General features: G+C 41.0%; 1 protein-coding gene across 1 annotated transcript in view; it reads left to right on the top strand.

Annotated features, from left to right (window-relative positions):
• ASPM (assembly factor for spindle microtubules) overlaps positions 1–16,930 on the top strand; it is a gene marked incomplete at its 5' end in the record, with an annotated part of 40,217 nt that overhangs the window by 15,940 nt on the left and 7,347 nt on the right. Inside the window, 16 exons of the mRNA XM_083360598.1 lie at positions 1,129–1,275; positions 3,028–3,270; positions 3,422–3,489; positions 3,929–4,070; positions 4,367–4,497; positions 4,846–5,021; positions 5,114–5,259; positions 5,344–5,429; positions 6,275–6,481; positions 10,081–10,285; positions 10,390–10,535; positions 10,621–10,743; positions 10,836–10,961; positions 11,165–13,993; positions 14,230–14,400; positions 15,631–15,823. Coding sequence (XP_083216724.1) covers positions 1,129–1,275; positions 3,028–3,270; positions 3,422–3,489; positions 3,929–4,070; positions 4,367–4,497; positions 4,846–5,021; positions 5,114–5,259; positions 5,344–5,429; positions 6,275–6,481; positions 10,081–10,285; positions 10,390–10,535; positions 10,621–10,743; positions 10,836–10,961; positions 11,165–13,993; positions 14,230–14,400; positions 15,631–15,823 — 5,139 coding nt within the window. The remainder of the gene's footprint in view (positions 1–1,128; positions 1,276–3,027; positions 3,271–3,421; positions 3,490–3,928; positions 4,071–4,366; positions 4,498–4,845; positions 5,022–5,113; positions 5,260–5,343; positions 5,430–6,274; positions 6,482–10,080; positions 10,286–10,389; positions 10,536–10,620; positions 10,744–10,835; positions 10,962–11,164; positions 13,994–14,229; positions 14,401–15,630; positions 15,824–16,930) is intronic.

Below are 16,930 nucleotides of genomic sequence, written 5' to 3' on the forward strand. Positions count from 1 at the left end.
GCTGACTTGGGAAGTGAAAGGCAAACTCCTAGAGATGCCGTTTTCAGTCCCAGATGGCTAATTCTAGTTTACAATAATATATATTCTTATGAGTATAGACACAGTGTAGAACCTGATGAATTCTATATGTAGAATTATTGGTTGCATACACATTGAACAAGAAAGCCAAGTATAATAAAAAAAGAAATTAAACAAGGCTTAATTCTCAGGCTTGAGAATCTATGGAGAAAAATGGAGACTTGTGTGAAATCTTGAAACAACTGTTGCATTACAGTTGTTCATCTGTTCTGTTATCTCATATTTTGTAACACTGCAAAAAATTGGAAAGAGCCACTTTACGAAATTATTTAACATAAATCAACATTTATCAGTGTTAAAGCAGCCATGTCATTTGAAAGGCTTGGGCTGCTCCTTTGAAAGTTTGTCCCCACAACTTTTTATGCATTACACTTGATTGTTGCCAAAACGCTGAGAAACAATCAGTATTTATATGTTCATGCAGACCTGCCTCACTTTATTGGCATTTATAGCAGTGTTGTTTATTAATGTACATTCATATTCAGATAACTGGGATAACCTTCAAAGCAGTCACACTAAGTAGAAATGCCAGTGTAAGAATTTATGCACTTCAAGAAATGTCTATTTCCAATCCTTTGCCCAGCACTTCCTAGACTTCATTTGCTGTTAGAAATTGAGCTTTGCTATATTCTCTTTAGGGACACGGTGGCTCAGTGGGTTAGGACGCTGAGCTTGTCGATCAGAAGGTTGACAGTTTGGCGGGTCGAATCCCGAGTGCCGCGTAAGAGAGTGAGTGCCTGTTACTCGTCCCAGCTTCTGCCAACCTAGCAGTTCGAAAGCACGTAAAAATGCAAGTAGAAAAATAGGGACCACTACGGTGGGAAGGTAACAGCATTCCGTGCACCTTTGGCGTCCAGTCATGCCGGCCACATGACCACGGAGATGTCCTCGGACAAGCGCTGGCTCTTCGGCTTTCAAACGGAGATGAGCACCGGCCCCTAGAGTTGGAAACGACTAGCACGCATGTGCGGGGGAAACTTTACCTTTATATTCTCTTTAGTACTTCAGTGTTTCAGCAAAAACAATAATATGACTTAATTATTTTAAAAGATATTCCTAGGCATCCAATGCCTTTTGCGGCAAAGAATATGTTTTACGATGAGCAGTGGAAAGAAAAACAACAACGAGGTTTTACATGGTGGTTGAATTTTGTACTTACTCCTGATGACTTTACTCTGAAAACAGACATTTCACAAGGTAAGGCTGATTAATGACATCTTAATATTTGAAGAGATAAGAGTAGTTGCAAAATATAAGAACTGTTCTGTGTTCCAAAAATTAGCTGTGTATAAGCATAAAAACTTTTCATTACAGTTCTTTCATGCATCTGCACATTTATTACAACTACCTAGTAATATAATTGTGTAGTACCTGCTACTATTATCTGAAGTCATCCTGACAATCAGATTAAAGGGTCTTTTCTCTTGGTTGGTGGACTTGCTTAGGATTTGGTGTTAATTGTGCTCAGCAAATTTCAGCCATCTGGCTTTCCTAATGACAATCCAATGATATATATGTTTATTCTAATAAATTGATTTACATGTTAGATATATGATATTTGTTCTTAATAGGAATTTTACAGCCCCACAAATCTTTTCGGCATTTAGTAGCCATCTCCTTTACTGTGGTATGCATTGCTCTTAATTACCACTTTTCTTTCTGATCAGTCCCTAGTCTTCTCAGTTTTTCAACGTTGCTTAAAGTAATGTCTTGTTTTCTTTTGTTTTTGGTTGAGTTTTGAGAATTGGATAGAATGTAGCACAGGTAATCCTCGCTTAATTTCCTAGAATTACTTAGGATCTGCTTTTAAAGTTCTGGTGGTCATACGGGCACTGTGATGACCCAGAGCCCAGCACGGAGGCAAAGCAGTTGGCTGGCAAGAGAAACAGTCCTTTAATAACTGCCAATGTTCCCCAAGAGCTCCCACATAAGCTGGCAAGCCTTCAACCAAAGCACACACACACACACACACACACACATTCCGTTCAGCCACCTCTGGCTGATGGCAATTTCAATACAGCCGGAGAAGTATTCAATATCCTTAAAGCCAGGCAAATAACAAGAAAACAAAACAGAAACTTAATGAGTCCTTTTAAATCTCAGCTTGCCTGCAGTCTGAAGGCAGAGACTCAGAAATACAGTCTGCGGTCGTAAAGCAGGAAACCAGCCGGTCCGGTATTCAAGATGTCCAGGTTAAACAAAGACGAGCACAATTCACAACTGTCTCAAGATACCACGTTTGTTCCCAGCAAATTCCCCATTCCACAGCGTCTCCTTACATCTTAATCCCCAGGTGTGCCTTGTGGAATGGGCCCGGACGCTCTCCTCTTGAGCAATTGAGCCTGCCTCCGTTGTTCTCTCCTCCTCTCTGGTCTCCTTTCTCTAGGATCAGATGGGGGGGGCCTTGCTCCTCACCTGAACTCTGCCTCCCCTGTTCCAAACCTGAAGGGCCCTGGCCTGCCTCAGCCTGCTCTTCCCCACAGTCCTCCAAAGCCAGAGGCACCTCCTGGGCCTCAACAGGGTCCTGCTCCAGCTCCCTGTCCTCCTCGGATTCAGGCTCGGAGGGAGGCATGACAGGCGCACACACACACACACACACACACACACACACACACACACAGAGCAATCATGTGTTCATATTTTGGATACCTGGCAACCGGCTTACATTTTTAGCTGCTTGCAGCATCTTGCAGTCAACGTGGCTACAATTTGGAGCAGTTCTTTGCCAGTTTCTTCTGGTTTCAAGCAAAAATGCCAATTGAAGAAAATGCATTTGCTTAACGACCACCATAAAAAAAGAATTTAAAATTGGTGTGGTCATATAGTGACTCACTGAATGACCAGGAAATATCAGAAAAAGCAAGTTAATCAAGGAAGTACATGAAATAATAATTTTTAAGATGAGATTGTGTAAGTGTTAAACACATACAACTCTTTTCTCTTTATTAGTTAATGCAGCATGTCTCATCCTGGGAACAGAGACTTATAAAACCAGTGTTCCTAAAGCACCAACAAAAGAAGAAGCATCATTAAGAGCATATACAACTCGATGCAAATTAAACAAACTTCGTAGGTCAGCTTGTCGTTTATTTACCTGTGATGAAATGGTGAAAGCAATAAAAAGGCTGGAGATTGAGATTGAAGCAAAACGCTTGCTAGTTCGAAAAGACAGACATCTTTGGAAGGATATTGGTAAGAATATAGTTTTGTTTGGGGTGGTGGCTTAAGAAAATTGATGGATAAACTGACCGTGCCTCTGCTACTGTTGTCATCAATATCTTTCTGTAACATTATTCAGAAATGCTTTCATTACATAATGATTTTGCCCCTGTCTTTCTTTCAGGAGAACGACAGAAAATCCTCAACTGGATTTTATGTTACAATCCACTATGGTTGCGCATAGGCCTAGAAGTGAGTGTGATTTGTAATGATTGTTCTGTAAGCAGTATCTCATTTTGTGAAGTCTAACGATTATCATGATACAAGGAACTGTTCAAGACCAGGATAAGATACTCTTTAATGCAAAATTCTTCTGGTTGGGAACGTATCGGTTAACATGAATAGGTATCAGTGGCCAAAACAAGTGAAGTGTTTTGTGGCTCATTAAACTGATTTGCAGTGATAAGAACAGCTGCATTAACATAATATGATATATTGTTTTCTTCCTTTTCCATATATTGTTCTATTGCTTCCTAAAATATTCTGTGAAGATAAACTTATAGGAATACAGACTCAATGAAATTAATGATATGTTTGTTTACCAAGTAATTACAAAAATTTGAATGTCATCCTAGTGCTACAATAGTTTTATTCATATTTTGAACTATTTTCACCCTTTTCTTTTTGTCAGACAATCTTTGGTGAACTGATTGCTTTGGAAAGTAACAGTGATGTGATGAGTTTAGCAGTATTTATACTTAATCGCTTGTTGTGGAACCCAGATATTGCAGCTGAATACAGACATCCAACTGTGCCTCACCTTTATCGTGACGGTAAAGTTTTTCTTTGCTATTACATAATTGTATTTCAAAACAGAGAGCAAGTTTACTATAGTGGTTAAAGGCACCAGACTAGAAACTGGGAGAATATGAGTTTTAGTGCTGCCTTAGGCATGAAGCCAGCCAGGTGTCCTTGGGTGAGTCATTTTCTATCCTAAGGAGAAGGAAATGGCAAACATTTCCAAAAATGTTAAAAAAAATTCCATGTAGGAGTCCAGATTGACTGAAAACAACAAAGGTAAAAAATAGCTAGAAGAAGCATCTATATAAAAAAAATACTGCATTTATAGGTCATGAAGAAGCATTGTCCAAATTTACACTGAAAAAACTTCTACTACTGGTTTGCTTCCTTGATCGTGCCAAAGTGTCTCGAATTATTGAACACGACCCTTGCTTATTCTTCAAAAATGCAGAATTTAAGGTATTCTCACTTGTCTTGAATTATGTTTGCCTATAATCTGTACATATTTGTGTGTTTGAAAGACACAAGCCATGCTAATTTCTTTAGAATATTTTTTAAATACAAGATTGTTTTTTTCAGGGCTGATTAGAATTTAATCAACAATGGGTTTATTACAAATTTTTGATCTACATGATATGTAACTAGCAGTTTTATTAATGATTGCAATTAATGTCCATAATATTAAAAACAAAGTATACAGCTAGCAGTAATATTTATATTATAGTTCGCTAACTTAGTACTCATTAATTACGTAGGATAGTAGCTCTATTGTATATGTGTACTGATGTTTTTTCCTTTTATTTCTAGTCTAGTAAAGAAATACTACTAGCATTTTCCCGGGACTTTCTAAGTGGAGAAGGTGATCTTTCACGTCACCTTGGCTTCTTGGGTTTCCCTGTTAATCACGTACAGACTCCACTTGATGAATTTGACTTTGCAGTTACAAATTTAGCTACAGACTTACAATGTGGCATTCGTCTTGTGTAAGTTTTTGCTGAATTTTGTCATTACAGTTACAAAAGTATGTTGCATGAAGAAATTAATTACTTTTTAATATGAAATATATGTATTTAAGGAGAACTTTAGAACTGCTGTCATCAGAGTGGACTCTTTCCAAAAAATTAAGAGTACCCGCAATCAGCAGAACTCAGAAGATGCATAATGTTAAACTTGCTTTTGAGGTATTGAATGATCGTGGAATTCAATTGAAAGATGAGCATGGTAAGTTCTAGAAAGTAATGGGGAAGTGGTATCTTACAGGTCTGTTGATATTGCTTTTCATCAATGAGTTTTATTTGTCTATAGGTTCAACCATTGACACAAAGGATGTTGTAGATCGACATAGAGAGAAAACGTTTGCCTTGTTATGGAAAATAGTGTTCGCTTTTCAGGTACTGCATAATCATTGGTTTAATTTATCTTTAGAGCATAAAATAAAGTTATTCTCTTTCTTCAGAATGTCAGCAAACAATGGTCTGTGCGTGAAACTTACTATGGTATTACTTTGTTTCATGCATAAAGCCATTGTGTAAAAGTAGATGTACAGTACTCAATTTTAGAAAAAAATTCAAAATAGATGACAACACCAATAAAAGTATATTTATTAACATTTGGAGGGCTTTCATGGAAAGCTGTCATACAGAGTAGCAGCTATGGATATTAAGATTTGAAACCTTTAAAATATACACAGAAATTATTAAATTGATTAGTATCATTATTTAATTTAAATTACATTTTTAATTTTTATCATTTTTCAGCACTGTATGCATATGGTAGCTGCATAATTCCAAGAAAAAAACAGTTGCTTTAAAGCATTACAGGTAGAGTTTATGGTAGCGCTGTTTCATATTTCAGAGCATCTTTTTAGTATTGAGAGCAAAGTACTTCAGAGTCCTAATTAGTTTACTTTAAATAATATAGGCTTATATACATAGCTATATGGGACTGGTTTCCTAGATTAAGACATTATTTTCACAGTCTGAATTATTGGAACTTTCTCTGGACTGTTTTCATAATCTGAACAAAATCAACACTTTTGAAAATGTGTAATATCCTACACTTTACCTGCCATTTTAGTTTTGATAATTTGTGTCTTAGCAATTTGTTGAGAGTTGGTATGTTTTAACATCCTTTACTCAGAATGATTTTTAAAATTTCATCACTAATACTCTCAGTTTAATTATTTCACTATATAAGGAATGCATTATGAATATAATGGTAGTTGGATCTTATTTAGGTGAATATTTGTCTTGATGTGGATCAGCTAAAAGCAGAAATTGCTTTCTTAAAAAACTTGAAAGTTACAAAATTAAAAAGACCTGATGTGGAATCTGTCAGCGTGGGAAATGACACCAGCAGGTCTTATTCATATGACAGCTATGGTGACAATGTAAAACTGCTGATGGACTGGGTGAATGTTGTCTGTGGATTTTACAACATTAAGGTAAATAATTATTTCCTTAAACAATTTCACAAAGCAGACTATTCTGAGTATGGTAGTTATTAAACTTGATCAAATGTAATAAAAGTGAATTGAAATGTTGAGACAAGTGTATTTTATGTTTTGATTATGTATTTATTATATGTATAATATTGCTGCAGTGAAAATTACAATATTAAAGCAAAAGTTGATATGATTTATTTATCATTTATACTATTTATCATAGTATAGCAGGCATGTCCAAAGTCTGGCCCGCGGGCCATTTGCGGCCCGCGGGGCGGTTTAATCCGGCCCTCTAACAGCCCTCCCTGCTCTGTGCAAATGCGGCCCTCCCTTCTGATTGAGGGTGGCAAGCAGAAGACTGTCTGCCGCAGGAGGGCGGTGAGAGGGCCGCATCCTGACATCACTGCCCAAACTTGGAAGACGAGCGGCGCAGGCGCGGGGCGGGCCTGGCGGGACTCACTGCCCTACTACAAGTGCATCAAGTTCGCGCTCTCGCCGTCCTCCATCTCCTCCTTTCCCGGAGGTAAAGCTAACAACTGCGGCTGCTTGCTGCTGCTGCTGCTGCTCCTCCTCCTGCCGTATTGACTCTCTGCTACCCATTCCGAGAGGTGTGTGCGCACCTCCCCAAACCTGCCGACGTTTGGGGAGGTTTGGGGAGGTGCGCGCTGGGGAAAAGGCCGGGAGAGAAGGGGGTCCGGGCTGGGGGGGAGGGATGGGGTGGGGGAGAAGGAGGCTTCCCGGGCTGGGGGGGAAAGCAGAAGCGAGGGATCAGGACTCCTCCCGCTTGGCTGCTGCTGCCGCCGCCACCACTCCTACGACCGCAGCCTGCTCTCTTGGCTGGTTGCTTTCCGCTTCTCTCCCCCCCGCCTGCCCTCCTTCCTGCCTTCCTCCCCTCCGCCTCGCCTTCCCCGCTCCCGCGTTTTCCCTCTCCCCGCCTCGGATTCAGGGTGATTCCCCGGGAGAGGGCGATGGGATTCCGGTGAGCTTTCAAGCCTTCTCGGCGGTCTCCGGCACGGCTCAGGAAGCGTTTCTTTGCCTCCTTCCCTCCCCCAAGCAAGGCGTCTTTTTTCAAGTTGCAAAACCAAGCGGGGTGAAGCGGGCTGTCGGGAAAGACATTCAGGAGGGTCCCCCTGGAGAGGAGCAGGAGCGGGAGAAGGAGGAGGAGGAGGAGGGAAAGGAGGAAGAGGAGGTGATCGACTCGCCCAACCCAGTCCGGGCCGGCCAGCCCCGTAACGTCCGAACTCGCACCGCGGGCGGAGAGGCAGGAAGCCGAGAGGAAGAAGACTCGCGGCGGGGACGAGCGCGATCCAGCAGCAACACCCCGGGTCAGGCCCCGGTGGCGGAGGAGGCAGTGGCGGCGGCGGAGGCGGCCGCAGCACCGGCAGCCTTCCTAGCAGCGGCGGAGACAGAGGCGGCGGCGGTGGAGGAGGCGGCGGCGGCGGCGGCTGCAGAGGCAGCTTCCTGGCGGTCTTCTTCCTCTCGGCTTCCTGCCTCTCCGCCCGCAGTGCGAGCTCGGACGTTACGGGGCTGGCCGGCCCGGACTGGGTTGGGCGAGTCGATCACCTCCTCCTCCTCCTTTCCCTCCTCCTCCTTCTCCCGCTCCTCTCCAGGGGGACCCTCCTGAATGTCTTTCCCAACAGCCCGCTTCACCCCGCTTGGTTTTGCAACTTGAAAAAGGATGCCTTGCTTGGGGGAGGGAAGGAGGCAAAGGCTCCGACCGGGCGGCGCAGAAACGCTTCCTGAGCCGTGCCGGAGACCACCGAGAAGGCTTTAAAGCTCACCGGAATCCCATCGCCCTCTCCCGGGGAATCACCCCGAATCCGAGGCGGGGAGAGGGAAAACGCGGGAGCGGGGAAGGCGAGGCGGAGGGGAGGAAGGCAGGAAGGAGGGCAGGCGGGGGGAGAGAAGCGGAAAGCAACCAGCCAAGAGAGCAGGCGGCGGCGGCCGTAGGAGCGGCGGCGGTGGCAGCAGCCAAGCGGGAGGAGTCCTGGTCCCTCGCTTCTACTTTTCCCCCCCAGCCCGGGAAGCCTCCTTCTCCCCCACCCCATCCTTCCTCCCCCCTCGTCTCGCGGCCTTTTCCCCGGCGCGCACCTCCCCAAACGTCGGCAGGTCTCCGGACGGCGGCGGCTTGGAGAGGTGCGCGTGCACCTCCACCCTTCGGAAAGGTGCGCGCGCACCTCTCGAAACGGGTGGTGCCACTCTCCATTTGGAGAGGTGCGCACGCACCACTGCCCGTTCAAAGAGTTGCGCGTGCACCGGGCGGTTGGGAGCCGCATGTGGCTCCGGAGCCGCGGGTTGCCGACATAGTGAAAACTCAGCTGCCAGTTGATCTTAATGTTATAAAATGAAAAGTATGCCATTTGCAATTAACTTGGCATAAAATAATTCATTTGCATTTAATTGCAATTGTTCAAAGAATGTTCGGAAAAATGTTCGGCCCTCCAGCATGTTCACTTCATCCAATCTGGCCCTCTTTGAAAAAAGTTTGGACACCCCTGTAGTATAGCATTTGCTTGATACAGTTCATTGATGCTAAACTGCATCATGTAAATAGTTGCTTGCTGGTGGAGTATCATGATGATGATGATTTAAACCAATTTAATGGCACAAAAAAGCTACAAACATAATGGCCTGGTAGTATGATTGTGCTTAACATATAAAAGATAGTACTGTATGTTATTCAAAAGTATATTGCATATTGTTAGATTAAATCACTTTCCTATAAATTACTTTGGTTAAGAAATTATGTGACACTGATTCCTTTTAAACTCATTAAATTTTCTACTAGTCAGTGTTATGCTAAGTCAATTATTTACTTCGATGTTAAATATTTAAATACGCTTATAATATGGTCATATATTCCTCTGTTTTAGTTCCAACAATTTGTAACACTAATAATAAATAATAAATCGTGCTGAATTCTTTAAATAAGAACAGAGCTTAAATACAAACTTATTGATGCTTCAGGTTAGTTTAGCAAAACTGAAGGATGAGATCTGTCTCAAAATGTGTGCTTTTTTTTTTTTACAAAACCACTGCAGAATGTTTGTGTCATCTAGTTGTTGTGGAATAATACTCTCTCAAGAGTAATATTCTGTAGAGTAAGGATTTCCAAACTATTTGGCATCATATTTTCTTTTGGTTTTTTATGTTTTATGTTTATTTAAATGTATTCAAAAGTATTTGGATACATGTTTCTTGTAACAAAAAAAGAAAATGTAATTTAACATAAAAATAATAGAAGTAAAATGAATTTGCTAATCTAGTCCCCACCTTTCCTCCACAATTTACTACTCATAGAGCCTTGTTTCTTTCCTATCAGCCTGCTTGTCTCCCAATCTTAAACTGACTTAAAAAAACTCACTTTAAGTTAGTACATAAGAAAAGGTAGACTTCTACATGTTGCCTTTTTAAAATAAAAGATGTTTGTGAAAAAGAAAAAATCCAGAGGAATAGGTCCTAAATAAGTTATTTATCTCAGAATTAATGCTTTAGAACTGTTTTAAGGTAGATTTATTTATTTATAGATTTAGATTTTTACAATGATCACAGAGCTACCATTGGGAGCAACATTCACTTTTTAATTTTCTTTATTCTAGGTGGAAAATTTCACAGTGTCCTTTTCAGATGGAAGAGTGTTATGTTATTTGATTCATCATTATCACCCATGTTATGTGCCTTTGGAGGCTGTATGTAAACACACTACTCAAACAGTAGAATGTACCAGAAATGGCCCTCTTGGGCTGAATTCCTCTTCTGAATCTGATGCTTCTCTAAATCTAATAAAGGAAACTTTTGATCAAAGTGAGTTCATTAAAAATACAGCTGGCTTCAAAGCAGGTTGAAATTATGAGTTACTATTATTTCTGGTTTAATATATTTCATTTTTCATGTTTTTGCTTACAAAGCTATTAGTACTTCAGTGCTTTATAAAGAACTTCTTGACAATGAAAAGAGAAATTTTCAACTGATTAATGCTGCAGTTTCTGATCTGGGAGGTATTCCAGCTATGATTCAGCATTCAGACATGTCTAATACAATACCTGATGAGAAGGTAATCAGTCAGGTCATTAAAATTCAAAGTTGTTTTGTTTCCTTACAACATAGTAAGTTTCTGTTTGTATGTTCTCTCTTTTTAGGTAGTCATTACTTATGTGTCATTTCTGTGTTCAAGACTTATAAGTCTTTCTAAAGAGATTCGAGCAGCTCTGTTGATTCAATCTGCTTGGAGAAAATACAGATTGAAAATAAAACTTGCTGAGGTATTCAGTTCCTTTCTATTTTGTTCTTTATTGTCTACTCAGACTACTTCTATTGGAAGAAAAGAGGATTGTCTATATTATTATTTTTTCAGACCAAGAAGCAAAAATCTAACGCAGTAGTTGTAATTCAAAAGCACTGGAGAAGATATTTGGCTGTACTGGAACTTCAGAAATTAAAAAAGGCAGCGCAAGAAGAAACTGGAAGAATTGTAATCCAGGTATAATGGACCGTATAAGTCAAAATAAATCAATTTTACTTAAGATGATTAAGAGATGTAGTTTTTATTCGTGAAACCATCAAATTTCAAGTTCAAATAAATAAAGGTTTCACTGGGAGAATATTTGTTGGTCTTCATATTTTATTAAAAAAAAAACCCTGAACAAACAAATGGATAACTTGTGTTGTCTTCTTGTTATTCAGAGATGGCAAGAGGCTGTAATTGTCCTTCAAGCTTGGTACAGAATGAAGAGAGAGAGGCAGCGGTTTTTAAAGATGTCTGGAGCTGCATCTGTCATTCAAATACACTATCGTGCACATAGAGAACAAACCTTTCAGAGACAGAAGTTTTTGCAAATCCAAAAGGCAACTTTGTGTTTGCAAGCAAGCTACAGGGGTTTTAAAATTCGAAGAATGCTAAGACACCAACACATGGCTGCTACAAAAATCCAGACTATGTACAGGGCTTATGCTGCTAGGATAAAATATCAAAGTTTGATTCAAGCGTCCGTCGTGATTCAGAGATGGTACAGGACTTCTAAAAGGGGATCCAAAATAAGAAAAAAATTCCAGAAAACAAAGGCAGCTGTGATTTCCTTGCAGGCAGCTTTGCGTGGTTGGCAAGTGAGAAAATGGCTTCAGAGGCAGCATGTTGCTGCAATTACTATACAATCTGCCTACAGAAAGTATAAAGCTATGAAAAAATTCAGAATGGTGAGACGTGCTGCTCTTACTATACAGCGGCGTTGTCGAGCTCACCTCTCAAGTAAAAAACAGCAACAGGAATATATTGTTCTTCGCAATAGCACCATATTATTCCAGGCAACTTGGAGAGGAACTATTGTGAGGAGGCAAATCAAAAGACAGCATCAGGCTGCAGTGACTATTCAGTCCTATTACAGGATGTATGAGAATCAAGTTAAGTTTAAACATTTCAGGGATGCTGCAGTTACAATTCAGAGATGGTATCGTGCCCGTAATGCACAACAAAAATATCTTGCTTTAAAGGAGGCAGCTGTCAAAATGCAGGCAATTTACCGAGGATTGAGAGAGAGGCGAAAAATCCAGCGCATGAACCAAGCAGTTATTTGTATCCAGTCCATGTTTAAAATGCATCAGAGTAATGTTCAATATAGGGCCCTGAAAAGGTCAGCTATTATAATTCAAGCACGATACAGAGCTTTTTGCAGAGGCCAGAAAGATCGGAAAAAATATCTGGCAATTAGAAAGTCATCTCTTATCCTTCAAGCAGCCTACAGAGGCATGAAAATTAGACAGGAATTGAGACATAGGCACCAGTGCATACTAGTTATTCAGTCCTATTATCGAATGTACAGAGAACGGAAAGCTTATTTAAAGTTAGTTGCAGCAACAAAAGTGATTCAATGTTGGTATCGTGCTTCCAGAGATAAAAATGCTCAGATACAAATGCTCAGATACAAATACAAAATGATGAAGATTTCTGCTCTCCAAATCCAGGCTGCTTTCCGAGGCATGAAAATTAGAGTCCTTTTGAAAAAGATGCACATGGCTGCCATCATCATTCAAAGAAATTTTAAAGCTTTCGTTCAGAGACGTAAATTTATTTTTCTTAAATCAGCCGCTGTGACAATTCAGAGAAGGTATCGAGCTACAGTACTATCAAAACGGCAACGCGATAAGTTCCTTCATTTACGTAGAGCCGTGATTGTAATACAGTCTACCATCAGAGGCCTGCTTGTTAGGAGATTCCTAAAGCAAATGCATTTGGCTGCTGCTGTTATCCAGGCAACCTTTCGAATGCACATAGCCTACACTCAATACAGAACTATGAAGTCTGCTTGTGTTGTAATACAGCAACATTATAGGGCATACCGAAAAGGTAAGCAAGCCAGAGCTTGGTACTTAAAACAGTGTCGCTCTGCTTTAATTCTTCAGGCAGCTTACAGAGGAATGAAAGTGAGGCATGTGTTAAAGAAGAAACACGAAGCTGCAGTAGTCATACAAAGTAACTATAGAAAACACAGGCAATGGAAGTCCTACAAAAATATTCAGTGGGCAGTCAGACTCATCCAGGTGAGAGTCAGAGCCAACCAAGAGGGCAGAATTGCAGTCCAGCAATATTCCTCCATTAAGAAAGCTGCCATCTGCATTCAGAAAGCTTTTCGCAGGATGAAGGCAAGAAATGAAACAAGGCAGGAAGCAGCTATCTTGCTTCAGCGGAACTTTAAAATGCAAAGAGCACGTAAAAGTTACCTTACCTTAAAAGCGGCTGCTATATGTCTTCAGAGGAAGTATAGGGCATTGTTTGTGATGAGAAGACAAGCTAAAGAATATGCTTCTGTTCGTGCAAAAATTATTTGTGTGCAATCTTTCTATAGAGGCTTTAAAATACGGAAAGAAGTCAAACGCCATCATTTAGCAGCAACAGTGATTCAGGCAACATTTAGAATGTATAAAGTTAAGCTAGCTTACCAGAAACTGAGATATGCTACTGTTACCTTGCAGAAGTACTATCGATCACATCTAAAGGAAAAACATCAAAGTACACATCAGACAATTCAGAAATCTATAATAAATCAGGTCGCTTGCAGAGGAACAAAAATACAGCCAGAACTGGACACCATGCATGTTTCGGCAACTATCATCCAATCTCTTTATCGGATGTATGTACAGCAAAAGCATTACAAATTGATATGCTGGGCTGTGATAATTATACAGTCTGCCTATCGTGGAATGGTAGCACGCAAGATAGCAAAGAAAATGCATGCGGCAAGAAACAGACAGTTGTGTCATATAGCTGTGAATTGTAGAACTGAAGCTATGGAATCAAAGAGTCAGTGCTGTACAAATGAAGCCACAGAACAATACCAGAAATATTGGAAAGCTGCAGTTTTGATACAACAGCATTACCGATTTTACCTGACTACGAAACATCATCCAATGGTTTATTTACTAACACGTAAGAGAATAATACTTTTGCAAGCTACAGTGAGAGGCTTCATTGAACGACGAAGGTTTTCCAGAATGAAAAGAAGTTCAATAAAAATACAGGTATTTTTTTAAAAAATCACTTTTCTCCAGCATTAATTGCTTCCAGAATAAGCTTGAATTAAATATCATTTGATACAATTTAACTGCAAATTAATAGCAAAATTATGTAAGTCCAGTACCTTTAAGATATGGTATATCCTTTTATAGCTGTCACTCACCTATGTTAGCCTGCTGCTTTCATAATTACATATTATGAGACCATGAGCTCAAGTTTCATTTATATCCCTTTAAAACAGAAATGGTATCGAGGAAACTGGCAGAGGAGGAAATACCTGCAATATCGTAAGAAAATTATTATAATACAAAGAATGGTGAGAAGATGGATTAGCTGCAGAACTATAAATACAGCAGGAATTCCAAAAGACATAAACCCCAAAATTGTTAGCACTGGAGTAACAAAATTTCAGGTAAGTAAATTTCCAGAAAAATTAAGCAGTTTAGCAATGTGCATAAAAGACAAAGTTTGTTTCAAACCCAAATATTTTCTTTTGGATTTTTTTTGGGGGGGCATGCAGTGATCCAGGTAAAAGAAATCAAATCTGCTTGTAATGAAGTTTCTGTTGTTCATGACTTAATTGTGGATATTTGGGATATCCACATTTAAATATTACCATCTTGTAGGACTTTAGAATTATACCTTTTCTATAGCAGCTCCTCCCTTCTGAGATCTGACAGGCCCCTTCATGTCTGTTCTTCCAGAGAGCACGTAAAACCTGGCTCCCAGGCAATGGAATAAGGCCGTGGTGGCGAACCTATGGCACGCGTGCCACAGGTGGCACGCAGAGCCCTCTCTGTGGGCACGTGTCCCGTCGCCCGAGTCCTAGGCCTTCATCTGGGTTTTATAAAACCTTTTTGCTTTCGGTCTCTGCTGCCGTGTGCAAAAAAACCCAGTTTCAATCAATCAATTTCAACTTCTGGTGGGAAAAAAAAGATCTTGCAAAGTTGGAATTGATTGTTTGAACTTTTTAGTCCCACCCAGTCTGCCGTTACCACTGCAGCCACACCCACCCAATGGGCCACACCCACCCAATGGGCCACACCCACCTAGCACCCGACAATACATAAGTGGGTTTTGGGTTGCAGTTTGGGCACTCAGTCTCTAAAAGGTTTGCCATCACTGGAATAGGGCAAGCTCAAGGTGGGTTGAGAATCTCAGTGCATAAAAGAAATGTGTCTGAGGCACAGAGTTTTTCTATTTTTATTGTTATTGTTGGTTTTTATAATTGTTTATATCGCTTTATTGTTTGTAAGCTAAGCAGAGTTTTAAGATGGACAGCTATATGAATATTTTTTTAAAAAAATAGTCAAATTTGCTCATTCTGCTTCAGATCAACTGACTAAAAACTTACAAACATGGAAACAATGATTTTTCCCTAGGCTATTCTGTGAATTAGATCTAAAATCTTGTATATTGCTCATTGATTATCTGGGAATGCTTAATGAATAGCCCATTATCTAAAACTTTCCATTTATGAATTTTCATTGAATGACTGAGAAAAAAATGTTTTTGGAGAAAAACAATGTTACCTGAAAAAAGTAGAGTAATTTATTTTAAAATAATAAAGCTATATTATATAAAGTTTCTGCCACTTCTTTTATTCTTTTCAACATGTAATTTTTCACTCTCCCTTTATAAGGCACTGTGGAGAGGATATTCTTGGAGAAAGAAGACTGATACTCCAGAAACCAAATCTCTGCGAGACAGTTTGATCATTGTCAATAAAGAAAGTAAAGAAGAGAAGAAGCTGTGTAATAGAACTTCAGTTGCTATTGATTATCTTCTTAGATATAAACATTTTTCTTATATTCTGACAGCTCTAAAGGATCTGGGTTAGTAATTTGATTCAAGAGCAGTCTTTATTTTCAAATATCAGTATACAGACATTCTTCTAAGTACAAAGTCAAACACCCCTTTGTTTGGAAAACAGACAAAACTAACTAAAAACTAGTTATTTTACCTGTTATTACTTTAGTCTTTAGAAGCATTGGTATCTTAAATGAAAGAAAACAGGAAGAGAGCTATAGCTAGTTCAAAATTAAATATGTATCTGAAAAAAATATTATTTCACCACTGGGTTGCTCCCATAATCAATCTCTATACATAGTGCAGTTTTGATTCATATACCGTATATACTTGAGTATAAGCCGAATTTTTCAGCCCACTTTTTGGGCTGAAAAAATCCACTTCGGCTTATACTCCAGTGAACAAAAAAAAAGAACTTACCGAGGACTTGCGCGCGGCCGAGGCTTTGGTGCTTCCGGGATCGCGCGCAACTCTCCCAAGCCGCCGCCGTCCGGAGACCTGCCGAAGTTTGGGGAGGTTTGGGGAGGTGCGCGCGCACCTCCCCAAACCTCCCCAAACGTCGGCAGGTCTCCGGACCTCCGCGCCCTGCCTGCCTGCTTCTTTCCGCTGCCTGGCTGCCCTACGATGTAACCCGCTTCATGATAGAGTGCGACGCCTGCAAGGACTGGTTTCATGGCAGGTAACACAAAGCAGTCATTCTCGCCTTTCCCTCCCCCCCTCGCCCGCCTGCTCGCTTTTTTTTTCCTCTCAAGCATCACTGGACTGGGCCAGGGAAATCAGAGAGAAGCTGGGCGTGCAGCGTCACGGTGACGGCTGGAAGCCTCACCCAGCTAGAGACAGAGAGGAAGGAGGGAGGGAGGGAGGGCGCGCGCAGGCAGAGAGGGTTTGGTCAGGGTGGCGGCGGCGGTAGACACGGGGAGCTGAGGCGCCGTCCGGTAGGTAGAGGCCGTTATGGGAAGGAGGCGGGAGAAGGGACGTGTGGGGGAAGTACGGGGGCCGTGTAAACGGAGTACGTGCGGCGCCGCATGGGTCTGATAGAACTGGGCCGGCAACGGGTGCTTGTGAAGCTGCTGAGGGCTGGCTAGGAAGGGGGCGGCGGCGGCGGCGCTGGCGTTTTGGGGGTGGGACAAGGC

The sequence above is a fragment of the Vipera ursinii genome, assembly GCF_947247035.1.
Source record: "Vipera ursinii genome assembly, chromosome: 3".
NCBI lineage: Eukaryota > Metazoa > Chordata > Lepidosauria > Squamata > Viperidae > Vipera > Vipera ursinii.